At 39.8% G+C, this 27,909-nt stretch overlaps 1 protein-coding gene across 7 annotated transcripts in view; it reads right to left on the reverse strand.

Moving 5' to 3' along the window:
- The window catches only part of EBF1 (EBF transcription factor 1), a 395,559-nt gene that overhangs the window by 68,215 nt on the left and 299,435 nt on the right, over window positions 1-27,909 (reverse strand). For all 7 annotated transcript variants that reach the window (XM_029216050.1, XM_029216046.1, XM_029216049.1 and 4 more), the window contains exon 10: window positions 11,702-11,828. In XM_029216050.1, the coding sequence (XP_029071883.1) occupies window positions 11,702-11,828 (127 nt within the window). The remainder of the gene's footprint in view (window positions 1-11,701; window positions 11,829-27,909) is intronic.

Genomic DNA, 27,909 nt, shown 5'->3' on the forward strand with positions numbered 1-27,909 from the left:
TGGGAGGCCTTATTCTGTGCAGATACTTAATGTAAGTATATTTCTGGCACTAAACAAAGGCCTAAATTAACTCCATATTAACTGGGAGTTGAGGCTTCCTGACACTAACCACCGAGGCTGATCCCAGGTGGCTCTTCCCCAGCAGGTCAGGCCTTCCACGCATGATATAAAGAAGCAAGCCACAGTTGATGTAACAGGAGTTACATTTGGAGGTCAAAGAGCAGTGGGTATGAGGGGAAGTCTGCTCTTCTGTTGTTGTTTCTGCACACAATTTAGGGAGTCCCAGCTTCTGTCTACTCCCTCACCATTGAGAGGTTTGGCAGAAATTCTCCAATCTGACATTAATGGGATGGTTTCCACCTGCACTTTCAGTGCCCTGACTAATAGAAGATCCACTTAAGATCCACTTTATTCAAATCAAAAATACTATGTGGTACAGTATTCAGTTCACACCAAGGATCGCATATGCCATAGGACCCCCCACCAATAGGAAAGATGGATCAATGTGCTGACATATATGGAAAGAATACCCTTCTTAAAAAAAAGTCCCCTTGTTATATATTTGAATAATTTTGAAGTCTCTCTTAAGACAAAGTGCTTTCCCAATTATGTTATTTTTAAACTAGGTACTGTTTGGGGCATGAGCCAGCTATAATCCATGGTGATACTTAAGAGGTCACCTGAAGAAGAAAGTAAAAACAACAAGGACGATTAGAAAACGTACATAAATGTAGAATTTTTCCTGGATCTCTCACCATTACAAATGTTTGTCAAAACGAGATTTTCAAAGATCAGCTTTAAGAACATTGCTGAAGTGGCTATGTTTGGAGATTAAAATATAGCAAATGGTTAGTTATGGCTTTGATAAAATTTTCAGTGAAAGCATCATGTACAGATTCAAAAAGAAGATCTCAAACAATGAACATAGAAGAGAATATGATGGGACTAAAAATGGCTCTGACTTTGACAGTAAAAAGAAAAGCACTAATGTTAAAGATGGCTGTAATGAGTCTGAACAGAAGTGTAAACCCTAAAGGTGGAAAAAGTTATATTTGTAAATGTTGTAAATTATGTATGTGATTTTCAATATGTATACTTAACTAAATTAACATGTGAAATACTATAAATAGACAACTGATAATTCACTGGTATCTATAAATATGCATATGGCTAACATGGTCCTAAAACAGAAAACCTTTTGTTAGGAAAATGAGGGAACACCTTATATCAAGGTGTTATATATGCTCTATTCTGGCACATACGATGTTGAAAGTTCTGTGAAAGAAAAGATGTGGTTATCCAATGATAGGAGAACAATTAGGTAAATTATGATGTGGCCACAAAATGGACTATTACATACCCACTAAAATGCATTTAGGAGGAATTTAAACTAATAGAGGAACGTTTACTTTACAATTCAAATTACAAAGTAGGATACAAAATTATATACATATACTGTGATTCACTCATAAAAATACATAAGAGTTTATGAGAAAAATATTAGAAGAAAGACTAAAAAATATTAACAGAGGGATGGGATAATGGATCTCTTCATATTTCTCATGTTTTTTCAATTTTCTATCCTATATGAATATGCATGATGTTCATAATGATACGATTCATTTAAAATATGTAAGGCTCCAGGTCCTGTCAGACCTCACCTGTCCTAGAAATACCCACACTCTCCCATCACTAATGATCTAATTTAGGGGATCACATAATTCCAAAACTGAATAAGTGAAAGCAATACCCCAGGGGGTTACAACTGTGCAGGCTATGGTATCCTTCCACCAGGGTCCAAATTCTGGCTCCTCCATTTATTAACTACAGAACCTTGGGGAAGGCACTTCACCTTTCTAAGTGTTTTTATCTTTAAAATGGGCCAATAATAGAGTCAGCCTTACACAGATTCTCAGGGGGGAAAACATACCTTACATTCTAGTAATACAGACAGGAAGAAGATGGAGAAAGAAGATAGAGTGGGAAAAAACAGTATAGAAGTCAAGAAAGGCTGTTGGAAGCCCACAGGGTAGAGAGAGGAAAGGAGTTCAAAACTCTAGTGAGAAATGCTGCTATCCTGGGGAAGGTGGTTTGGGAGGGGCCTGCATCGCCCCACCTATTGTCATAATTTTGGACTTCAGTTTCAGACATAAGTGTTTTAGATGAGTTTTCATTTTTACTTATGGAAAGTACAGTAGTGCTTCACATAGTGGGGGAAAATTTACAGAATTCATTGACCCCCAGAAGTGGTTCAGGTAGAACAAACAGCTGTGTGTCAGGGGGTTGGTCCCAACCTCTGAGACTCAGGCCATCTGAGACAGGAGGCCTTCGGAGCTACTTCCATGCAGTCAGCTGGGGTGACTGATGAATCCCAACCAATAGCGATGCCAAGAACGAGGGTATGGGACTAATGACCCTGTGCTATATGTTTCTCAGGAACAAAAAGAGATGAGAACCCAGATTCAACGTATCTACGCTTTAACGAGAAGATGAAGCTATATCTCACGATGAGATTCTACTGAAGTGTGAAATGATTATGAGAGACTAAAAACTGTTTTAAATTCATAATGCCCTGATGTTTATGATAGTTAAGTGAGAGAAAAAATTAATATTATGTAAGGTATCACCCTATTTCGGTAATGACGCAGATAATCTGCATAGGAAAAAGACAAGACATATGCCATTAAAAATAATATGAATAGCTAACATGTACTGTTTATGTTTAAAGAACTGGCAGAAATGTGGGCAATTTTAATACTATTTTAATTATTTTCTGTTGGTGCTTCCTAAATTATCTGAAATCAGTGTGGGCAACTTTGCAATAAAGAAAGAAAAACAAGTTTTAATGCTCTAGTGGGCACCACACCACTTAGTTAACAATGAACAGAAAGACGAGTATCCGTACCACTGTAACTGTGGACAAATAAAATAGAAAATAATCCTCCATCCAACATTTGGAATATATCTTAGGAAAGGAGAAAAAGAAAAATTTATTTTCATCTCCCTCCCACTCACTGTCCTCCATTTCAGGTACATAGTTTAAAAACTGAAGGGTTAATTTATCATGATGCTGGGTAAAAAACAAAAACAACAGCCTTGAAAATCTCCAAATAGTTTATTGGCTCTGAAAACCAAATCATGTTATATTATACTAAATAGATTAGAGGTTCAAGACTTTATAGTATTGCATTACCTTGGTAAGAGTGCATATAAAACTCAGTTCCTACCTTTATTGTTAATAGCTTTCTAATCCCTGACTAGAAATTTATAGTTTAGAAATGGCAACACATCTTAAAGATTAAAGCCATGTGACAAGTAGTTCATGTCCCTTAATAACCAAATCACATGCCTTAGATTGGGGAAGCTTATCTGCCTTTTCCTTCTATACGGTTTCATTGGTAGGAAACACTTTATATCCCTATTACATGAATGATGAATGGGACTGTTGGTTATGGTCTGTTATTTGCTTGGCTGTAGTCAATATGTTTTCTTTGGACAGGGATTTCTGTGATTTATCTCTCTCCTGGCCTTATCACTTATTAACTCTGGGTAGACAGGAAAAAGCCAAGGTTGTATATAAGGCCTAGTGGCCATTTAGACCTCTAATGTCAGTGAAAATATCCCTTTTAATGATCCTGTTACACTAGCTACTCAAGTCCTGATTATACTCCACTCCAAAAAGGAAATAAAGGTCGTATTTCTTGGAAAGTATGTACATAAAATATGCAAAATAATATGCTCCCTTCAGACCAGCTCTATTCTTTGCAGAAACGGCTTTCATTTTATAGACGTCACAGAAGTACAATGGGTTACTTTTAGTGATTCTTGTTGCTGTTGTCCCCATTATGGCACCAACAGTGTTTAAGTTTACAAATGCCAGTGGGTTCAGGATCACCAATCACATCAATGTACATCAGATCAGGAGCAATCATATTTTGTGAAAAAATTCCCTTGGCAGCGGAGAAGAAGCTTGGGACTTAGCCTTTGGATCACAAAAGCAAAAAGAATAAACATTCCCTCTGCCTTGAATTCTTTTCTTTGTGTGTAAATGGCTCATTTGGAGTAATATTTGAGACATGTGGACAGGAGCAGCCTGTTAATTTTTCCTTCTTCTTGGGTCTTTTCCAATTAGGACACTGCTAAGGCAAAACTGCTAGTCAAGTGTTCATTACACAGCCCTCCTTCAGCTGAATCCTAAGTGAAAACAATCTGATATAAAAGAAAACGCTTTCTTGACTTCCTTTCCTCAATTCTTCCTGAGTTTGCTTAGGCCTGTCTTTATAACAATTAACATATGTGTGGAATATTACCCTTTACAAAACCTTTTCATGCCCATTCTTTCACTGATACTCACAAGACCCTTCGGATGCCCAGAGAAGGAAGGACCCCACCGTCTATTAAGTGGGAGGAAGTCAAAAATCTGGGCCTGAGCCCTCCATCCCCTCACCCCCACGTCCAACACATCTCCAGGTCCTGTCCACTTTCCCTTTTAAATACCCCTTGAATCCTCTCACTATATTCCATCTCTACCCATTACCACCCAAAGTCAAGTCATCAAATCTCTTTCCTGGAATACTGCAATGGCATCCTAACAGGTCTTCCAACATCCATTCTGGCTTCCTGTGCTCCAGTCAGCCAGAGTTTTTTGTTTTTGTTTTTATTTTCCCAAAATGAAAGTCTGGCTATGTCCACCTGACCACTTAAGGATTGCTCCTGAGATGACAACTAGACTCCTCCCGCTGGCTACAAGGCTTCAAAGGCTTGTCTCTGCCCAATCTTCTCTCTCACCATTCTTTTCCTCTCTCACCATTCTCTTCCTCTCTCTTGATTTTTCAGCTTCACTGGAATTTTTACAGCCTTCCAAGATGCCACGTTTCCTCCCATTCAGAGCCTTCTTACATGCCTCTCTCGGCTGGAGCACTCGTTTTCTTTCCCCAACCCCACCTGACCCCTATCCTTCATCAATTGCCAGGTTAACTCTTAATCATCCTTCAAACCTCAGCTCATGCATCTTTATCTGAGAGAAAACACCTCCAACTGACCTACTGGCAGTCCTTTGTTTTATTCTTGTCTGAACCTCTGTTCCTGTTTTTCTGGGCACTTAGCAGGTTTGAAATTGTAAACTTATGAATATCCACGTTCCCTCTTAGACTACAAGATCCCTGAAAAAAGGGACTGTGTGTGGTTTTGCTCAACATGGTTTTAGAACACTGCCTAGAAGAGAACAGGCAATCCACAAATATTTGTGAGATGAGTGAATGAACTAACAAAAGAAAGTCATAAAATCAGAATTAGAACCGAGATCTTTTGATTCTGACTCGAACGCCTAGAAAGAAACAATTTCCTTAATCAGATGAAAGCTGGCACACATATAATACCAAACAAAATGTGCCCTAACAACCAATTCTTTGCATTTTGAAGAGAAACGTTCCTATTGTCTGCTTCTCTCTTTTTGCATTTACTTTTAGGGAGCATTCATACCGTACCAGGCACTGCCAGGAGTGTGTTACATACATTTACTTATTGACTCCTTAGATGCAGGTACTGTTAAAATATCCTCATTTTACAGACAAAAAAATGAAGCGTATATATAATATAGATCGAACTCCATTTTTTTTCTTTAACAAAAACCCCAGTGACTGTGTTCTCTACATGTAAGTTCAAGTTAAAAGGGACAGATTCTTAATTAACAGCTCTTATTTACATTCCCTGTCATCCAGAGCACAAAAATCAATAAGGACCCATTGCTTCTGGGCAATATGTTAGTCAATTATTAGAGAACACCTATTGCAAGTAAGATGTAAGTCAAGTAAGTCAAGGTGCTTCAACAGAGAGGGCAAAACAGTGTAAGATTAGGGAAGGTTTGCTCTTCCCTCAAGCAGCTTGTGGACTTCTTGAGATGTGTCTACCTAAGATCAAAAGAAGAGAGCCAACAGTAGAAGGAAGTGAATGATGAATGAGCCATCTAAGCACATGTGACAAAAGAGATCCAAGGACAGAGACTCTTCCAATCAATCAAGATGAGCCATAGAGAACATCAATGTCACCTAGTCCAATTGGCTCATTTTACTATGAAGAAACTGTAGTCTGGAGCATGTCAGCAACTTGTCCTATGTCTCATAGCCAGTTAGCAGCAGGGCTGGGACTAGAACTCAGACCTCCCTGATCTCAGCCCAGTGCCCTGGCCACTTGCTACTGTGGCCAGAGAACACCTCCGAGGGGAAATAAGAGTTTGAACTGGAACTTACAGAGGAATCACCATGTCCAAGGTAGCTAAACATGAAGTGAGCGTGAGGCATAGTGAGGAGCCTGGTTTGAGTGGAGACAAGGAAGCACCGGGCCCAGAGCATAGCGAGCTGTGAATGCCAAGCCCAGGGGTTTGGGCTACATCTTACATACAGGGAGTAGATAGGGAAGGTTTCTCTGCAGGGACATGTTATAAAAGTGGCTTTTCAGAAGCTTAATCTGGCAATGAACTAGTTTAAGAAGAGGCTAAAGAACAAGAGATTCATTAGGTGCAAACTTTTTCCCTAAAACTGAAGACTTTGTTTATCCCCAGGATGGCAGCCTTCATTTATGCAGGAGGTTTCCAAGAACTAAAAAGAGAGCTTTCTCCCTGAAACCTCTTGAACGGGGACTGAAGCCGATTATAACCTAAACACCTTTGAAGGGGGCTGGTGATAGACGGTACCCATGTTACTATGGCCTCCAGATCAGGGGTTGAAATTTGGGATGGAAACAAGAGAACAGGTGTGCGTTGTTACTGAAAATTCAACACCTGAGAACTTTATAAATCTGGGCTGCCTTTTTAAAATACTTATTGTTTGAGGTGGTTTCTAAGAAAATATTTGTTATATCAAGATTGTTATCGTCACATTTATAAATCTTTTTCTGGCTGCCTTACACTGTGCTCTTTGTATTTGTGGTTGATTGATGTTGCCTCTTTAATTTACCGATGACTACAGTTTTGTTACTAAAATTCCTAAAGGACATTTCTTAGACCTCTAGGAACATGGTGGAGAAGACAAACAACACATATAAAATATTACACCATGGTAGGGACTCAGCAACAAATGAATGAATGAATAATTATAATGGTCATCTGTTATTCATGGAAACTACTAATGTCTGGCTAAGTGCTCATGCTAGCTCACCCTAGGTGCTTTATACACATTTCCCTAATACTAAGAACAACCCCAGTAAGTTATTATTCCCTGTGATAATGTAAAGATGAGGCGACTGTGGTTCAGAGCCATCGTACAATGTCCCAAAAATAACCTGTCTGGTAAGTGGTCGAGCTGAGAGTTCAAGCTACACCCATCATCTCTTAAACCCAAGGACTCAATCACTATGCTACATCATCTCCTTGGAAGTGAGGGGGGAAAGACTAAGGAGAAGGAATGAAAAGAGGGAGAAGGGAAGAAAGAAGAAGAGAGTGGGGGCAGAGGGAGAACATAAGAGGAATGGGAAGAAAAAAGGAAAATTTGAAAGACATGGTACAAGTCATCAAGTTTCATGGAACATATTCAGCCAACATGGCCCCTTCTACATGCAAAGTAACTTGGGGCATGAGGTACAAACAAGAAGCATTTCCAGGAAGAATATTTATGTCAAAGTGGATTCTGAGACTAACGTACAAGGATTATGTATGTTTCACAGGGGCAGGAAGCTTGGCGGAAAACGTTAAGAATAGGAGAACCCAGTGGTATAAAGGGTTTGAGATGTGACCTACACAAACATCTGAGCTGTTAGATGATCATCCATTGGGGGCTTTCACCACCTTTTGGGCAGTAGGCAGTATATAGCTCTTGGTGCACACCTAAGCTGGTCCAACATCCTGGTGGCCCATTTCTCCAGTCATATTTTTCCCAAAGTCAGCAGCCCCTCCAGTGGAGGAATAACTGGACTGAAGTTAAAAAGTACATTTGGATTTGGCCACCTCTTATGAAGAAAAACCAATTCTAAGAACTTTGAAGAAGCAGCTAAAGGCACCTGGGAGTCTCTTATCAGCTCCCAAGGTTACTTAAAGTTTAGTGGGAGAGATTACAATTCTAAAAGATCCAAGTCGCTTCAAGACATAACAACTGCAGGAAAGCAAGCTACGAGAAGAACAAAGATATTGGCGAGACCCCTTCCAGGGCAGTGGAGGTTTATGGGGATTGACTTCCCATTGGACTGACGGACCAGACACACGATTAGCGAGGGCTTTGAAAACAGCCCTGTCCTTTAGAAAGGGTTTTTGTTTCCTCCTATTAGAAAACATGATTTAAGATGTAAAGTCAGCCTTGCTCTACATTTACATAAGAATAACTGGCCACAATAAATCAGATCAGGGATGCGCTATGCTACCGCTACCGAGCTTTTTTATTCTGATCCAGTTGGGCTTCACTCTCCTCCCTCACTCTGATTGGGCAAACACCAGAGAACCCCACAGCTGGCAGCTGAGAACACGTCACGTGTCCCTGGTCTGAAGCACCAAAGATGGAGAGCTGCCCTCCTGTCCCTACCAGTGGAGCCAGCTTGCAGGCAATCTGTGTTTAGTCAGATTCTTTCCCCCCACCCCCAATAGTCTGCCTTTATTTGCATAGATTAGGCCAGGCTGTTCCTGTCTCAGTTGTGTGGGTTTTGTTTTTTTTTTTCATCTATTATAGATTTTTAGAGACTTGCACATACACACACCCAAACCCTGTCACACACACTCAGAAAACAACAGTGCCTTAGTTTGGGCTGTTGTTTTCCAGTCCTAGGACATTTCTTTTTTTCTTTTTAAAGGGAAAAATTCCAAGTGATATTCTACTAAGAAACAACTGTTAGCTCACCCCACCCAGAAAACCAAGCCTCACATCTTGAAATGCCGTGGATGTTAAAGAAAATGAAATGTGAGCTTCTGTGGGTGGACGGAAAGGGAGGGCTGCAGGTTTCCAATGAGCTGAGCGGTTGTTCGGATATGAAGAACAGAGAGGATTTACAACCCATCCCTGTGCCTCCGCTAGAAAGTGGTGACAAGCAGAGAGGTAAACTGAGCAAATCACAGAGGCTTGGCAGCAGCAGCCATAAACACTTCATGATAATGATCAAGAGTTCCAGGTGTAGTTCAGAAATTAACAGAGACTCCCTTTTGCTAGAAATGGTGTAATGTCACAGTGACTGTAAACAGCCAGCTACATCAACAGGGAAGTTTTTGTACCAGTTTCTTTGAAAATTTTATTTTTCCAACGCAGGGAGAGGTGAGAGTCTCTCTTAGAATACTTAAAAAACTAAGTCTTCTTGTCTCTTGCCCACAGTTTGAGGCAAGATCAGCAGAAGCATTTTTTCATGCTTTAAATTTCCCACACACTTACACACGTGCAGGAAATCCTGGAGTGCACACCCAGGATTTCTCTCTCTTATCCTTAACTACCTTGCTAGACTTGCAAATCGGCCGCTTTTACCTTTGATCTTGATTCCCATCTCATACGAGATTTCCAAGATGTGATTTCTTAAATTGATGGCAATTTTTTTAATGGTTAAAAAAATTCCCAATAACGACGGGTCCCCTAGCTATTTTCTTTTGAGAACTTAAGTAATTTAATGGGGATGATTTTTTTTTTTAACTTTTATGGCCAGGTGGCTCAAGGGGATATTTCGTTGAACACTGATTAAAAATAATTTCTTCTAAAGGAGTCTTGACCACAAAATGGAACCATTAATGGGCAGGGACGTTGTCACCAAAGCGGAATCATGCCTGATCGCCTCTCGTTCCTCCCATCACACGAGCATTTTCTTCTTCTCCTTTTTCTTCTCCTTTTCTTGTCCTTAATGGCAGAGTAAATAAGCAGCCAGCGAGGCCTAAATGTTTTCGGCCAAAAACAGAGTCCAAACTCCTCAGAGAAAACATTTGGCCTCTGTGGTTTTGTAATATGTTCCAGAACACTGAGTTCAGTGAAGAACATTGTGAAAAACTCCCATCCATCGGAATGATGGTGGGGAATGTTACAGTATCAGAAGTTTCATTTGGTCCTTTTCCTGCAGGCCCATAATGAGGCTTGTAAAAAAAAAAAAAAAAAAAATAGCGCTATGTGGAAGTTCTCATGGGAAAAATGAATGGCAAGAAATCCTAGCTTTAAAAGAAACAGCTAATCTGCTAGTTTGATTGTTCTTCAAAACTTACACTGAACCAATGAGCCTAATTAAAAACACTTGGCCTACTTCTATAAAGCATCATCGCTTTCTCTATGCTTCGTTTGTATACACCACAAAACTCCAGATAGACTATTGTTTTTTCAAGTGCTCACTAACAAAGTGCTGACTTTGTTGGGACGGCTGAGCTAATTTCTTGAACTCAGTGTGAAACCTTAGCTAAACAAAATTGTGGTAATTTTCCTTAATTTGTAAAAGTGATTGGAGTGCAAACAAAATTTTCCTCTTGGGTCAATCCTATAATTTTCAATTAACTAAAACTAATAGTCAGGCAGGCACCAAACCTACATTTTGTTTAAAGGGCTGGGAGGCATTTCCAAGGGTCAGGATGCATTAATTGTTTTTATAATTTTGAGGGGGGGGTGGAGAGTCACTAATAAGCACGGTCGGTTTTGTTCCTAGTGTTAAAATACAAAAGGAAAGATGCTTCGAGGTAAAATGTCACAGCAAAATAAAATTTGTCCATTTAATTGTATGGTTATAATTAGGATGTGTTAGCACAGTTATCCCTTCATGCTCTGGAGTCTCCTTGTGTGAAAGCAACTTACACTCTGTACTTAAGCTGGCCTTCCGGTCCTTTATTGAATGAAGAAGGAAACATGGGGCCAGTTTCTGGAGACAGCTACCCAGCGATGACTGCTACTCAGCAGAGGACCTAGAATGTTACCACTCCCAGGGTGGTCCTCGGACCAGGATCATCCACCTCACCTTCGGAGCTTGTTAGAAATGCAGAGTCTCAGGTCCCACCCAGAGCTACTGAATCAGAATCTGGATTGCAAAAAAGATCCCTCGGTTAGGGATCTGTTCGGTTCCCTAAAGACTGTCTGGTTTGCACACAACAATCTGAGGATCTCTTCAAGTACACACTGGGCACTCAGACTATGCACTTGATGTATTTCCATAGAGGACATGTCTGGTTCTCTCCACGTGACGGGAGGAAATTCACATTCACCCTATAACCCTAGCTTCTTACTGCAAGGCAGGTCCATGTGCCAAGGCTCTTTGGGGTGGCAGGGGGCAGTCGGTTGCGGGGGTGTGGGGGGGGAGAAAAATGCAGCTTACAGGGAAAGAAAGCACCAATTCAGAATGAAATACGAAAATCACCAATTGTCGTTAATACAAGTGCCACGACCAAGCTAGAAGAACGTCGTACTGGGCATTAAAGCACACCCCTACTCCATAAAGCAAACGAACTGCCACACAGATGGTTTAACATCCAGAGAGACAGGATTGTCGAGCACTCCTTTCCTCTTCCCTTATTTCTCATGCTGCCGCTTTAGGTATCCAACCCATGATTTCAACAGATCCTGTCATTCAACACGGACACCCAGATGAATTCTTAAATAATTATAGTAGTAGTAGTAGTAGCACCTCATTTGGTCAAACATAGGGTGAAATGGAGAAGGAAAGTGGGTCTTAAGAGAAAACAGATTTTAGGATAACACACACACATATATACAAGATAGCGTCAAAGACCCACAAGGCCAAGGCAGCTCTGTCCACCATCTGCAGTAGTTCTTACCTGTGTAAATGAATCTTCCCGGTGTCCCTTTGCAGAACTGTTTGGATTTGTAGGACAATGTGACCTCTACAACACCAGGGATGTGCCGAGGAGGAGTTTGCACCCGGATGGCATGAGGAGTAATCAACTAGGGGGGAGACATTTGGGAAAAAAAACATTGTCACTGCATTACGTAAAGGACTCATTTCATATGTTTCTTATCAGCGCTCAATAAACATAGCCTTCAAACACATAATTAACCTGTCAGTGTTTAAATACAATCGTGATGGAACCTGTATAAAAGACACTGACGACAATATTTACAAGTGCTCTGAGCACAGCCATAACAACTTTATCTGAGTTTTCCTACACGGCAGGCACTCTGCTTCCTGGTTTGAAAAGTGAACCTGGCCTAATGAAATGATTTATCTACTGCAGGATATCCTTTGGAAAATCTCTGTTTGAAGCAGACACCCAAATCAGAGCTGAGCTCTGCCACTCCTCTCCAGAAGCTGGTGGGCCTGGTGTTTGAAGTGAGCCCTTAAACATGTGCAAAACACAGAGGTAGGAAATCAGTGGGCCAAGGTGCTCTGATTAGCTGCAAAGCACATGTAGGAAATGCCCCTGAAGACCATTTGGTGCATTAACTACCAGAGGCACAATCAAAGAGCTTTAAAGGGGAAACCCAAGAATGTGCCTCCCTGAAATAGCTGAGGGATCTAGCAGAACTAAGGACTGTCCATAAAAGGGAAATGGAAAGTTGGGGAGGGGGCTGGAGGATGATCAGTGGTCCATTATGCAATGCCACGTGCACAATGAGAAAGGTCATTTCTGAACCCTGTTGGCAGCCAGAGTACGCTGCAAAGCAGAATTTATTTTTTAGTACTCGTATCTTTGTTTATATAACTAAAATGTTATTAACGGCCATAAAACTGGCATTATCTGGTTCTTTGAAAACCCCAGCCCTGGTATTTGACTGGCTGACCTCTCTGATGGTGCTGGACTCTGCGTGCTCTCTCTGTGGTGTGTGCAACAGCCCATCCGTTACTCCTTTCAGACGCATTTAGATCAGTGCTGCGGTACTGAGTCAGTATGCAATGGGTGATCACTTGAGTTTATACTAACTCATGTTTCTGCTGTTCTTATAACTTAGAAAGGGCTTTTGTTTCAATGTGCAAATTCAAATGTTTTGCCCAGAGAATCACAGGTGACACCATGAGAATCCAGGTGACACCCACAAATGCCAGCCCCTGCGTCCTGCCTGGGTAAACTGTCCTAGCACAAAGTCCTGGCAGAAAGAATGTAAGAAAGTTGCTACTGCTAAAATCCGCAAGTAATTTCTTTCAAATGCTCTCTCTTGAAACATAAAGGTCATCTGCATAAAAATCATTTTAACTTAGTAATTAGAAATGCCTATCCTCTTCCATAGAATGTGTGGACCCTTAGTTTATTTGCTGGAAATACACAGAAGATAGTTCACTAATACCGTGCTTATGTGGAACCCCTGGAGACTGAGCTCTCCATGGCTAAGTTTTTCAGACGGCTAAGGGTTTATCCATAAAAGCACAAAAAATATTTAAGATTTTGACCTTTTCATACTGAAATTCTTCCAAAATGCACTGTATGTTTTCTAAAGTAAGCAAAGTATACATAATTTAATTTAGCCTTGATAAATCAAGATTTTCGTTTGGAACACCCCTTCTTATATCTTGTATCAAAGCTCTATTTATCTTAGATCTATATATCTTCTATAATACAGAAAAGCCCTAAGTGACCACTGAGGTATGAGGGGCTATTTTCCCCTGCACTAAATGGCCCTGGATACCTATGAGTTTTAAATTATTTCTATTTTATTCTTTTTTTTTTTTGTCTTTTTTCCTCCTGGTGTCCTTTGCACCTTCTATACTGCTCTTCTAATCTTTAAGCATCGAAATCAGGAAATCAAGTTTACTATTATATAGAGAATAGGAGAAGAAAAGAGGCTCTGAAGAGCAGTAAAAGATGACCTTCCAAAATCAAGTGCATGTTTAATCTCAACTGATCAGACAGTGTTTGTGCAATGTTGGGATTAACACTTGTTGAGTAGGTAGGTTATCTACTACATTGCCGAGGATTTTACTTGCAAACACTAATTTGGTCAGAACGATCGTAAGTATTTTTATCGCTTTTTCAGATGTGAAAACAGAATCATAAATTGTTAAACTGCTTGCACAAATCACGCTCATTAGAGCAAATAAGAGCAAAAAAGTGACCCCAGTGCAGTTCAAAAAATGACAGGAACAAATTCTTCCTATCTAATCATAAAAAAGAAATTGTTTATATTCATACCTTTAAACTTTTTAAAGGTACTATCAAACTCAAAATTTTCAGATCCAAAGACTGTGTGTGTGTGTTAATCTACATGCTATATCCATTTTTCACTTACTGCTTGGTCCTTGGCTATGTTTCTGATGGTGGAAGGTGCCATATAGTTATATTCCAAATAAGTGGTACGCTTCTATCTTAAGAGTTACTTGGACTGTAGAGTAACATTTATTCACAAGAACTTTCAGCCAGTTACAAAATACTTCACCTGCCCTCCCTTTTCTCAGGGGAAATACATCTTAAAAGATGGAAAGATATCAGCAGACAATTGAGACACCTTTTTAAGCATAAGTACTTATTACCTATGAGTTGATACACTAAGAAACAAAATGGGCCTTACAAATTGATTAGATATGACTGCAAAGAAACTACTAAGAGAGTGGGGTGTTGGCAGAAAGTACTAGGCTCAGGAAATTGAAACAAATTTTCATTTACAATTTTATTTTCAGTTTTAATCAATCACTCTAACTAAAGCAGAGATTCATTCTTGAAATAACTATCCTTCGCAAATGAGGTAGAATATGAATCATCATTAGAGAGTGAATTTGTTGATGTTTTCCTTGCTGTGGATGTTAGTCTGGGAACAGGCTCTCGCACTGACACATGATACTGATGGCTTACAGAAGGAAAAACTTGTATCTAACTTCTGTCAGTTGAAAGCAGAGGCTTAATTACTAATCACTCAAAGAATTACAGTATTTATTACGGGAAGGAATGCTAGTAATCATTTAAAACTAACACTCTCACTTCATTAGCGAAGGGCACAAAAGTCCAGAAAAGTCTACTGGCTTCAAAAATTGACTCAACATGTTAGGGAAAAGACAGGGTCTAGATTTGGAAGTCTAGAACTCAAGACCCACCTCCAAACCCCTCCCCCCATCTCAGGATAAATTTCCCACATTGTTCCAACCTGGCTGAACTAAGGCAGCCCCTCTAAGTTACCGAAGGAGGAAGGGCTCTAGTAAGTCTAAATTTTCCGAACTTCCATCATTGGAATACCACTTTCTTAGTTTTGCCATATCTATAAACCACCTATACAATTATGTACTTAAAAATTTTTAATTGGTTAACTTTTTGTTTAAAATAACTTATTTTAAAAGGGAGCTATATTATTATCGCAACTGGTATCCCCTGCCAAAATAAGAAGGAACTGTGGGCGGTAATCTTAAGGTTAATATGATGTTAAATCCTAGCTAGATAATGTTGACAACCTGCGTGGGTTTATTGAAAAGGGAGTTGAGCTAGTGCTGGACGTTACAGACTTCTTTGCCCCAAATGAGACTTTGTCCCTTAACATAAATCAGAAGGATTAAAAGAGAAATAAAAGGAACATCACTTTCTCATGATGTGATTCAGTTCTACTTAATGTCTGTGTCGAATCCAAAATGGTCTCTTGTACAACCACGGGGCACGTACCCCACACTTTGGGAAATTCTGTTCTAAGTGATTAGAGAACAGATTCACTCTTTTGACTTAACTTCCTTAAATCACAAACCAAACGAGCTAAAAATAAATATTCTTCTGAAACCCTGTAGCATCTGACACTACTTTCTTCCTTTTTGGAAGTCTATACTTTCTTCACTTCTGTGACACTAATTATGAGACCTAAGACTTGCAGAGCATCTGATGGTTTATCAAAGCACTTTCACATTCACTCTTTTAAAACCCATCCTTATGGGATATGTATTCCAGACGAGAAAAGTTGAGGGTCAAGCAAGTTAACTAACATTATTTGAAACAGTAGAAGAAAACCCATCTCTTACGCCTGTTAAGTGTTTTCCAGGGCTCCTCTCATATTCATTGGTTCCTGTTCTCTTCATGTGCCAACTATTTCTTTCTGCCAACTTGTTAACTGTAGAAATTTCACAAGTCTTGTTCTAGATCTCTTTCTTTTTCACTTGCCTGACATTTCTTGAATTCACTCATTGGCTCAATCACCTCGCCTAAACTGACTTCCAAATCCACACCTGTAGCTTTGATCTCTTTGGCCAAGCACCACATTTTTATGAAAAACAGAGTAACAGAATCTCCCTGAACTTGTCTTATTGCCACCTCAATCTCAACAGGGCCCAAGATAAATTTATCATCTTCCTACCTATAAGTGAATTTCTTGCTCCTGTGTTCCCTCTCTCAGCTAAGGGAACACTCTCCTTTGAATCACCCAAAATAGAAAACTTAGGATCATCTTATGTTTTTTCTCCCTTCAACTTTTCTTTTAGTCATGTTGATTTTACCCTCCACTGAATTCCACTGGCCCCTTGCCTGGCTTCTTTATCCTGTTCAGGTTGTCACCATTTCTCACTCAGATGACTGCAATATTATAACTGCCTTCTAAATGGTCTCTCTCTACTTCTACCTTCTCCGCCAGAACTATCTTCTTCAAATCAATCTCACCACAGCATGCCCTGACTCAAAACCTCACCTGCCCCCTTTGTGTATGGTGTATAGTCCAGACTCCTTGGCATGGTAGTCAGGTGCTCTAAGGCCTGACAGCTGATCACCCTTGCTAGTCACCCTCCCCACTCTGCCCTTCCACACTCTGAAGGCCATGCGGATACATGAAAACACCACGGCCTTGCCTAACATCTTTGCTCTGTTCATGCCATTTCTTGCCTACATTTTCCCCTATGATATTCCTCTTGTTCTTTAAGACCCTCACCAGATGCTCTCTCTTCCAATAAGCTTTACCTGATCCACAGTTACCTGCACCTTTGTAAGAATTTATATAATTACAGAATGTATACTATAGAAGGCATCCTATCTTACTTTGTGCCATAAAGATTTTCTTACACATCTTTCTCCCATTAGACGGTCCCTAAGATCAGCTACGGGGTCTAATTCATATCTGTATCCTCTAAAGTATTAAACTGAATGCCTTACATACAGGATATTTCCCAAATATTTCTGAAATAAATACTTGTGTAAATTGGACCAGAATTCTACTAGATGTTTGATTGCATTAAGCAAGCAATCCCTATCCATAAGAACTCACTGTTCTTAACCTGACAATATTTAACCCTCATTCCCTAAGTTGCTCTTAAAATTAATTATCCAACTGGCCCAGCACTCAGGTCCCTGCACGAGACTACTGCTCAGATATCATCTAAGTGGTAAAAAAAGAAGATGTCTAAAGGTCTGGGACTCATTCCAGCGAGAAGGGATAAGGCGAAACAAAGAACAAAATGGTTAAGCAATACTAAAAAGTGGGCCACAAAAGATCAATGCTCCAACAGCAGTGTTTATTTCTAGACTGATGACATTAGATGTGATACATCTTCTGTCTCTCCTGATTCTTCCTCGCGTGCGTGTGTGTGTGTACTTCTGTGTTTATTTGTGTGTGTGAGAGAGTATGCATGTGCTTGCACAGGAAATAATAATCATATAGATAATTCTGGAATAAGTAAATTCATACATTTACAGGTATTACTTTTATTATGAGAAAAATATTACTAAAATCAAAAGTAGAATACTATCAGTTTTGTGCAATATGTATTGTATGTGATTATATAAGAATTAGATATATATTTGCATGGAAGAAAGACCAAAAGGAAAATCATCAAAGTGTTAAGAGGAGTTACCACTAGATGGTAAAGTTACGGGTAATTATATTTTCCTCTGCTTACCTCCCTGAATTTTCAGGCTTCTCAGCAATCAGAATGCATTAATATTATAATCAGAAGCAATCATTTTTAAGTGTGGTATCGCAATGAAAGAAACACACATGGTCTCTGCAAGGCCCCAGAAGAGGCTGCCAGCACACCAAGGACCTGCCGGTGACAGCAATTTTGCTCCCTCCGAGCTGCCTGTGTGAGCATTTTCTCTTCTCCAGACTCAGAGCACAAGAGCAGAAGAGTCCCGAGTGGTCGGCCAGGCGAGGCACACTTGCTGTGGCCTCTGGGTACAAAGTGAAGCTGCTGTGACCGTGAGAGACAGGATGCAGACATGGGGGGCGGTGGGTGAGGCCTGTCCTTGACAGAAGTGGGAAACAGGAAAGAGGAACGACTCCCTCTATGGGTGCACAGAGAATCATGAAAGATGCATAGGGTTGGAAACAAAACCCCAAAGAGGCAGTCTGCAAAGCCTGGAAGTCCAGAAGAGGGGCATGGGAGACGATAATTCTCCAAATGGTTTTTATAAAAGTCTCTAGCAGGATCAAAAGTGTGACCCACGTTGTGGGCGAATGAGAGTACCTAGTATTTTAAAATATTAATGGAGACATGTTGGAGAATTCTAGGGGAAAAGGACAAGTCTTGGGAATCACCTTCTTCTCTGAGAGCCAGTAGCTCTTACTATCTGTATCCCTGTAGCTCACACTAAATGGATGGTGGTGATGACCTTGATGGTGACTCCAGCAGCAGTGACTTTTCATTGTCTTCTTACTCTGTGCCACATACTGTGAGAAACTCCTTCAGTGATTTCCGTCCTATAGTATTAGGGACAGGCACGGGTAGTAGCTGGTTCACAGATGTGAAAAATGAATTTCAGGAAAGTTAAGAAAAATGACCAGGGAACCGATAAGAAGCAAGTCTGCCTGACTGATGACCACCTTTATACAACCACAGCTGTCCCTCCCTACTACTCTTTATTGTTTTTCCATAATTCCTGGCACTTGTACTTTTCATCCTACCTCCACTGTTAACAGGGTAGAATGGGTCCTCAGCCTCTCCTGCATTCAAAAATGTTCTGGGAACACAGCAGGTTCTCAAAATAACCTTTCTCATTGGTGAGAGGTTGGCTGAGAATTATGTCCCAGCAAAACAAAAGAGCAATTCTAAGATAAGCCTTTATGCACGTTTTCCAACCAATGGAACTATATGAAATAAATGCAATTTGAAGTTCCATGCTACAAAGCCGAAAAATAACTGGGATTACTAGAAAGCGCACCAGTGATTTTTCATTACCACCCTTAGGACTTAATATTTTAGCCTTAATCACTTTCAACACTAAAAGTAAAAACAAAACCAAAAAACTCGAAAACAAGCAAAGACTTAAAGAGAAGGGGTAAAAGGAAGGAAAAGTTAAAGTTTCTTCTCTGGAAAAATAATTAATAGTTATGACTAGAAAAAGGCTAAAGTGGGCACTGGTACAGTGGTTTTTAGGTATTACCCCTCCAAGAGTCTGGGTTCTAAGGTACACTGGCCCATTCAGCCAGTGTCACCCTCTGTGCCTCACTTTACCATCTTATCCTGCACCAGCTCCTGCTCTGTGGGAGTACAGACAATAATGTTAAATATGCTTTGTGTTTGGGTAAAGCTTCTCTAGGGACCCTAAAGCACTTTCCAGATTAAGTTTTTAATTTATGCATTAATAATTCTCACAGCATTCTCCCTCCTCCTCAATTAGGATAATAATATCCATCTCTTTTGAGATAGGCAGGGGGTGCTGAGTGATGGACATAAAACAGACACTTAAATAAGGAAACTATAACATAAAAGCATAATTAAAGCTTCAAAACCAAATCGACCAAGGAGCTTTAAAGAGACACCACAGTGATGGTGACCACACAAGAAAACTTATTTTCCTTCCACTCTGGGGCATTCATCTTTCTGTAGTTAAACATGGTGTTTAAAAAATATTATTTTCTGGAGTTCTTAAAGAAAGTTGAAATATGATCAGTGTATATTCTTGGGCACTGTGCTGGCTGTACCTACATATTTTATCTCTATTTCCCTGAAGTGGATACAACATAAATCAGGGGATGCTAGCTCTTCTCTCTCAGTGTATTCTGGTTTGTTCCCTAATCAGGGTTCTCTGGGTTTCGTAACCCAGAGTCTTTTCATTCCCAAGAATTGCCTGTCTCAAAGGCAGTATATGATTTCTCAGGGAACGTGAGAGAAAGCGCGTGGAAGCATTTACTGTTTCACAAACATTCTGGTTTCCTTTTGTCCTTTCAAGAAAATAACAAAACCAATGTTTAGCAAAATATGTTGGGTCCCATGAATTCCCAAAGATAAACTTTACGTATGAATGTCAGAGGAGACTTTTGAAACTAAAGTCTCAGGAATTGAGTTAAAAGGGGATTTAAAATCTACGTTTTAACCGTCAGTCATATCTCCTAACACTGTCTGAAATGTCTCTCACATAGGTATTGACACAGACACAGATACATAGAAGAGAGATATAGATCTATTTTCCTATTGATTGCCTGCATCCCCCAACTAGAATATAAGCCCCATGAGGATGCGAACTTGGTCTTTCTTGTTTTCACTACTCTGTTTCCAGTTTTAAGAGTACCTTGGACCTAGCTGACATTCAATAAGTACTTATTGAACATTGAATGAGTAAATACCGTGACATCATTAACCACCACTAATAATTAGGATAAAGATTCAATAACGTCCCTTATGAATCTACCAAAAAGATATCATCAATACCACCCCATTCAAAAAATCTTTTTACTAAAGAAAAAGAATTATTTTAACTTTGCCCCCACAGACTTCCTGGTAGCCTCATTAAACATTCACAAAAATATACTACCCAATTCTTCTGACCGAGAAACTAGCCAGGTCCCTAAATCAATGCAGTTAATTGTACAAAACAAAACAGCAATAAGATCATCTTTCAAAATAACAGATTGGGGAGAAAAAGGCTAAAATAAATATATTATGCTTCAACTACCTTTGGTTTTGTGGGTTGATTGATTTATTTATTTTTCGGTAATTTATTTTTTAAATAAACTTTCTCCAGCTCTCTTCCCAGGATGTAAATCTTGTGCCAACTGGGCACCATTAAAGACTGGATCCCATCCTGACCATGTGGGAGCTGGAAAAGCACTGGTGAGATCCTGAGGTCCACAGTATTCCAGATGGGGAGGACTGGACACCAGTAACACCAGCCCCTGTGGTTTGAAACTGCACAATGGGCTCTTTCTCAAGGCTTGTTTTTCTACATTCAGTCAAGAAGGAATATCATTCCCTAGTTGGGCCTGGCTTAGGGTCCTGGGTTGCTGCTTTGTTTGTTTGAAAATTAAAATATAAAAGAAAAAGGAAGGCCAGATACATTTTTGGAAGGGGCTGCATGTCATCAAAGCTGGTGGTTTGCAGGGCAGAATCTTTGCCTGCAAAGATTAGGAATTAGGAACAAAAACGTAAGAACCAAAAGGTGGACTAGCAGGGAATTAATTCACGTCTCACCAGAAAGTCTTTTAGGTTCTTTCAGAGCTCTAAGAAAAGGATATCAAAGCTGTAAGATGCTAAACAGTGACTCATTCTCACATTCTTTAGGGGTATAGTTCCTATTTGCATCCTATCTACGGTGATCCTTGCACACATACTCAGTAATTCCTGATTTAACACATGCCTCCAGGAAGTGAGTTCTGTGGAAAACTGAAGCCAACCCCCTTTAAATACCGTGCCACCACAACTGCTTTCACTGAAGTCTTTCGAGGATGCATTACACACATCACGCTGTTTCAGACAGAAGATATTGAATATAATTGCCATCTCTTTCTTGACTACTCAGGGCCACTGTCATTATGAACAGCCATTAACATGCTGCGCAGTAATAGAGTTCTTCGTCTGCTTTTTAGGTTTTCCTTTCCTTCCCTTGACATTAAGCTGTCACTTCTGCTGTCACTGAGCCTGCTTCTAACAACCCGCCTCTAGTTTGCTCCTTTTAATTTGCTATGACCTGGGAAAACAGATAACATAGTTGGTTGAAAATTACTCTTCTGGTTACCTCAAAGTCTGTTATTTTATATATTTACTCTTTTTTTTTTGGCTCACTTCTGGTTTCATGCTGAATTTTGGAGAGTTGCGGTGACTAGAACACTCTTCTCTGGATAGATGAGCTTTCACTACCTTCTTTTTAGATGGTTAAAAAAAAAGATGGCTCTGGAGTCAGAAGAATTTTGGTTCAAGCCCAAGTTTTGCAAATTACCAGCTGTGGGACCTTTGGAAAGTCACTCAACCTCTCTGGCCTTCAATTTCATTGTCTGGGAAGGGGGAAGGGCTAGTTATCTAACTAGTGTTATTAAAGGACTTATTGACTTAACGCCTATAATGAGTTTAGGAGAAGGCCTCACTGGTATCAATCACTTAAAAAGTGTTAGTTTTATTACTACTTAATCCTCACCATAACCAACAGATTTACACTAAGGTATTTATGTGCATCCTTACTGCACAATAAATATATCTAAATATAAACTACCTAATTATACATGCATTAACAAAAACTAAACTGCAGTCTATCTGGTACTGATGCTATGAAGCAGCACTGAATATAACAGTTGCTAAAAAGTAGCATTTGTTTGATTGAATGAAAGGAGAAGCAGTGTCCTTCAACATTATTTTGTATAAATTAATGCCTCTGAAGTGTAAGGCTCTGTGCTAGACTCTGTAGACTAAGCTGAATTTTGCATGGATCCTGCCTTCAAGGGAGAGCGCAGCCCCTTATGTCACAATAATCAAAGATAGAAAGTGATAAGAACATAAGATGGTACAGATAAGGCCATCAGGAATTGAGAAAGAGAAAATATTCAATATCTAGAGCTGTGAGGGAAGATTTCACAGACAAAAATGATTTTTTTCTGGATCGGAAAGGGTGGAAGGATTTGGGCACAGAAAGGAGGGAAAAGCATTGTGGAAGGAGGAATGGCATAAACAAGACAAGAGTGCAGAGGTGAAAAAATCACTGCAGGCATAAAGAGCCACATCTTTATCCCATCACTCATTGTGACTGGAGCAGAAGTTAAGATGAATGGTGGGTATGGATGTTGAAAAGAAAGGTCAGAGGCTTACGGGGCTGTGCTTGAATCCCAAACTACGGAGTTACGGCTTTAGGAAAGAGGAAGCCAGTAAGGTTGCATAAGGAGAAAAGCTTTAGGTCAGATCATCAGGGAGCCATTCCAGCAATCAGCATTGAGCACATGGATGAAATGAGCACAACACTATATAAATATTGACTTTCTTCATTAAAGTCACATGACTGCAGCCAGCTGCGAATTCTGTCTTTGATTCACGTTAAAATTAGAAACACATCACACTTCTGTGGTTTATCCGTTTTCAAGTTATAGGCACATATGTGTACCTCCCGAATGCACTGTAAATAAATAGCTGAAAATGTCAACCTAAAGGTGCTTTTAACTAACCCGTAATTATCAACATAGAGGATAGGCTTAAAGTGCCTTAGTCAAAAGTAACAATATAGACTAGAGGATTTTAAAGCATAAGGTGAGCATGGTTGTAACTATGTAAGTATATTAAAAAGGCCATTAGACTATTTTTAATGTTTTTTAAATACGCTGGCTCACTTAGAAATCATTCCCTGTGAAATAACTTGGACTTGAAAGGTATTCTTCAAAGTCATATTCAAAGTTTGATGCAAGTGATTCAGACTACTCCTTTAATTCTTTACAAATGAAGTTTAAAATTTTGCATTAAGCATCCTCCTCTTAATAGATGATCAATAAGTACAGGTTGAATAAAGACTTGGCAACTTATGTATTTAGGAAAAAGCAGGCAATTAGGAATTATTTAAAACCTGTACATTTAATAAACTTTGAATTAAACTTATACCTGTAAGCTTCAATATATGTAAAGTAGATGACACAGCTATTTACACTGTGCCCTATTTATGTTAAAAGTTTTTGAAAGAGAAGATATTTGACACAATGTCTTTCTCCACCTTAATTTTTTTTATTTTAGTGGAATTGTATCTCATATAAATGTGTTACACATAATAGTCGTTAGAGTTGTGATGCTACTATGTATAAAACTTGGGAGGGTTTGGTAAATATAAGGAAGTATGTTAAAAAAACTAGGGAAATGTCACGAGAAATCCTGGTACAAGAGAAAGCTGAATGGGGAGTGAGGTTGGTGTCTGGAGAACTGGGCTAAAATCCCAGCACTAACTAGCTAAGGCATTCTCAGGACAAGTCACTGCACCGGCGGGCGCTGGAACCTCTTTTTCCTCACTTTCAAAATAAAACAGCTGCAGTTGATGACTGGTAATGCTCCTCAAAATTTTGTGACTCTACATGTGGTTCAGTGAAAATCAAGGCTGGATATAAGGCCTGGGAAACTCACAGTGGGAGCATGTATGAGTTGTAGTCATTCATTTTTTGATGTCACAGAGGAGCAAATACTATTTTTCTTTTTTGAAATTTACAGTCCTTCCTCTGAGCTATGTGCACACATGAGAATAGAAAGTAGATATGGAAAGGAAGAAGGGAAGAAATCAATAACTGCATTTAAAACCTTATTTTCCGACTTCCGGATTCAAGCAGCAAAATTGCTTCTCAGCCCCACAAACTGCTATTTACCTGACCATGGTCACCCACAGGTTTCCCAAAGGGTGGCTTCTTTTGCCTTCTGCCTGTCTCTGGGAATGCCGTTGAAGAAAACATTCATCTGGATGAAAAAGACAGTGTATGGCCCCTGGATGAGGCTAACTGGTTCATACAGTAATGTAACGCTGGCTTCTCCCATTTGAGCTAAGTGGTCCTGGCAATCTTTAAATATAGCTGTCGTACAAAATCACATGGCATCTAACGTCAAGTGCGCACGGACTAAAACCAGATGTAAAATATGAGAGAAATTCTGTTCAGAGCCTTGCAGGATTAAACAATAATGGCTCCAAACGTTGCTGGTCTAATCTGAATAATACTCTGCAAATATTGCAGATTTTCCTACATCTACACCAGCCCAATCACTTCATAATTGGGTTTCATGACTTTACTTCATTAACATGAAATCTAAATATACTTCAGCCATTATCAGTATATCTTCCTGTAAAGTGATCCCTGAAAAAACAGGTTCTGTGGTCACAAAGTTTGGAACATGCTGCATACTATGTCTTAGATAGTCAAAGGGCATATAAGTACCTCGAAAACTCTAGGACAGGACCAGTGGAATCTGTTTGACTCAACATTTCCCAAATTCACTGGGAAAAGCCTCCCACCCCCATCTGCCATGGGGTGCCTATTAAAATCCGAAAGAACTGGTATATTCCATAGAACTATCTGGAAGATGAATTAGAGCAACATTGTGGTATAAGTCTCAGGTGGAGATCAGATACCAGAATGTGAAATGTAGAGAGTGAAAATATGGACTGAAGAGATATCAATAGGGAGATCCAGTTTGGGGGCTAATTAAATCATTTTGATGAAGTTCAAAATAAACATGATATTGTATACTGCAAATGTGTTCTAAAAGTGAAGAACAAAACAATAGTGGAAGAAGTTACTTCCAACCCATCCTCACTCCCACCCTTCTTACTGCTGGGGGGGTTTCAAGGGAATGAATTCTAGATAAAAGGAATGACTAGAATTGTAGCTGGTTTCCAAGAGGATTTGGTCTAAGACCCTCATTTTCAGATGTTGAGATGGAGGTCCAGTGACCAACAATGACTAAAATATAGGTGCTCTGACTGGACAATGGAAGGATTATAATTACTATCTGGCTCCTAGCCCACTGCTACCCCGTGAAATCTAAATCCTTTCTTGGATGGTTGTCTTCCATTCCCGCCACCTTCTGCTCCCTGCCAATCCCACCACTGGACATTTTTTACAGGCAGCTTAAACACCATAAGCTGTATAAATTCTCTCAGCTATTTCAGTGACTAATTAAAAGGATTGTGAGAGCCTAAAATGTCCAGCACAGAGATCCACCTGGACATAATAGAAACCTGATTGGTTACTGGAACAGTCTACCTCTGACTACACAACTCTCTCTGCCTTCTAGAACCTTAGCTGGAATTTTAAACCACAAATTTAACTCTAGATTGCATAAATATATTATGTAACTCTCTAATTTGCTACATGAGAGCAAGCTGTCTTTCTAAATAATATACCAGATCCCACAAAGCCTCACTTTAATCACGGATAGTACCTACCCCAGTGTTCCACACCAGCTGGTAAGCCAACCAGTACTCACTGTTTAGAAATTAGAGGAATTCAGAAGGAGATATTAAAATAACAATTGGCTCGACAAACCAGTAGCAGGAGCCCCTTGCCCTTCCAAATCACAGGTTGGTAGAAAAGCAAAAGCAATGAAGTACATGTGTATTCAAGAAAAAAACTCAACCCACATTAAACATTAGCACACATCAACCCTGTTGGTTTCTCTGGGTTTATATATAAAACACTACAAAGATTTTTTTTTTTTTTAAGTCTTCTGGTGTAAGACATGACAAGGAGTACGAGAGTATCAGGAAAATAATTTGCTTTGTAAAAAGAGAGGAGAAAGGACGAGAAGCAATAAGGAAGAGTAACAAAGATAGCAAACCAAATTCACAGGAAAGCCCTGTGGTTCACCCCAAACTTGGGAGCTCACAGAAGGCAGCCCTGAGTTAGGAACGGGACAGTGCCACCTGTCTTCTTCCCAACTGGGGGCCATCAGTGAGCTAAAATGAACTACTCACTTGCAAAAGATTGGGTTGGTAGAGGAAGGGCACAGATGAGGGTAAATGAAGCCAGCCCTGTTTTCTCTGGCTCTTTTTTAAACTTCTTTAGCTAAAAAGAGACTCGAAATAATAGCATCAGCTGCTAATCCAAAGTGTTATCTCCTTGTCCCGGCCCACCAGCCCGCTTCCTGCGTGCTTTGAGCGACAGAGTGAAGAAACGGAGAAGAGATAAAAGTCTACTTAAAATGAAAAGTACTAGATCTCAGAGGTGGCATAACCTCAAGAGAAAATGTGGCCAGGGACAAAGAATTTGAATAGACTGGGGTCCTACTCTAGAGAAGAGGCCCAGGCAGGTTAACTGTCTTAAATATACAAGTAACTTAGTCATTCATATAGAAAAAGAAGAGGTTGTCTTCTGCCTCTAACACAAAGCATATACCCTTCATAAGGGTAAATTCTTCCTGTAAGCCAACGGCTCCACCCACAAACTTACACAACTAGAAAATGAAGGGACCGCTCTTCTGATTCTCTACATGACAAGTCTAGCTTACTTTGGGAGGTGATAGTAACTGTTAAGATACCATCAAGTATAAGGCATCAATGGCAATTCCACCCTGGTCTGATATGGTAAAACCCTAGGGTAAAAATTTTGGCATAGGCTAAATCATGGACGGTTAAAAAGGTGAGCCCTGGATTTGGACTGTCTGGGTTCACATCGCATCTCCACCAGTTGATAACTGAACAGCTTATTTAACTTCCCCAAGCTCAGTTTCCCAGTTAGTAAAATGAGAACAGCATGTTATACATGCTACCCATGCGAGCTGTCACCAGGTTCACGTGAGAGCCATGGCAAACACTTAGCATAGTACCTGGCAGGAACTAAGTGCTCAATGAATGTTAGCTAATATTAGTCATACTCTACTTTCATAGATATCTTCTCTTAATAGTCACAGTTACCAAGTTCTGATTCTATCCAGTGGAAGCCTGGAGAAATGGCCCCCAATTTCTTTGGGCCCTACCAAAATAAAAGACACAATTTAATTTTGCCTAAAAACAACAGTCATAGTTACTACTACTGTTGCTATTACTACCCCTACTACTGTACCACCTGGATTACTGTGCATGTCTTTTTTTCCTCTCTTCTTCCTGTCCTTCCTTACTCTCAAGATTCTACCTATTTGCTCTCTCATTAACGTGGGCTTGTATTTCCTTTGTAAAAACATACATTGTGGTTCAATCCCATCTCTAGCCCTATCTGTCAGTGTGATGGTGGATCTCTGACCCTCTCTGACATTTGGCTTAGTTATTATATGTATGTAACATGGGGCTATAACGAGAATCAAATAAAATAACACCCATAAAGTGCCTACGCATGAAAACCCTTAGTAAATGTGAGCTACTTCTCAATTTCTCGTCAGTATACAATGGATTTGGGGATTTGGAGCAGTACCAGATTCTCTCCCTGCACTAAAAAAGAGAGAACATCATACCTGTCAAATAGCCTGGATGAAAATCTAAATTTA

This window comes from Monodon monoceros, unplaced genomic scaffold, assembly GCF_005190385.1.
Source record: "Monodon monoceros isolate NGI ecotype Baffin Bay Population unplaced genomic scaffold, NGI_Narwhal_1 Super_Scaffold_12, whole genome shotgun sequence".
Classification (NCBI taxonomy): Eukaryota; Metazoa; Chordata; class Mammalia; order Artiodactyla; family Monodontidae; genus Monodon; species Monodon monoceros.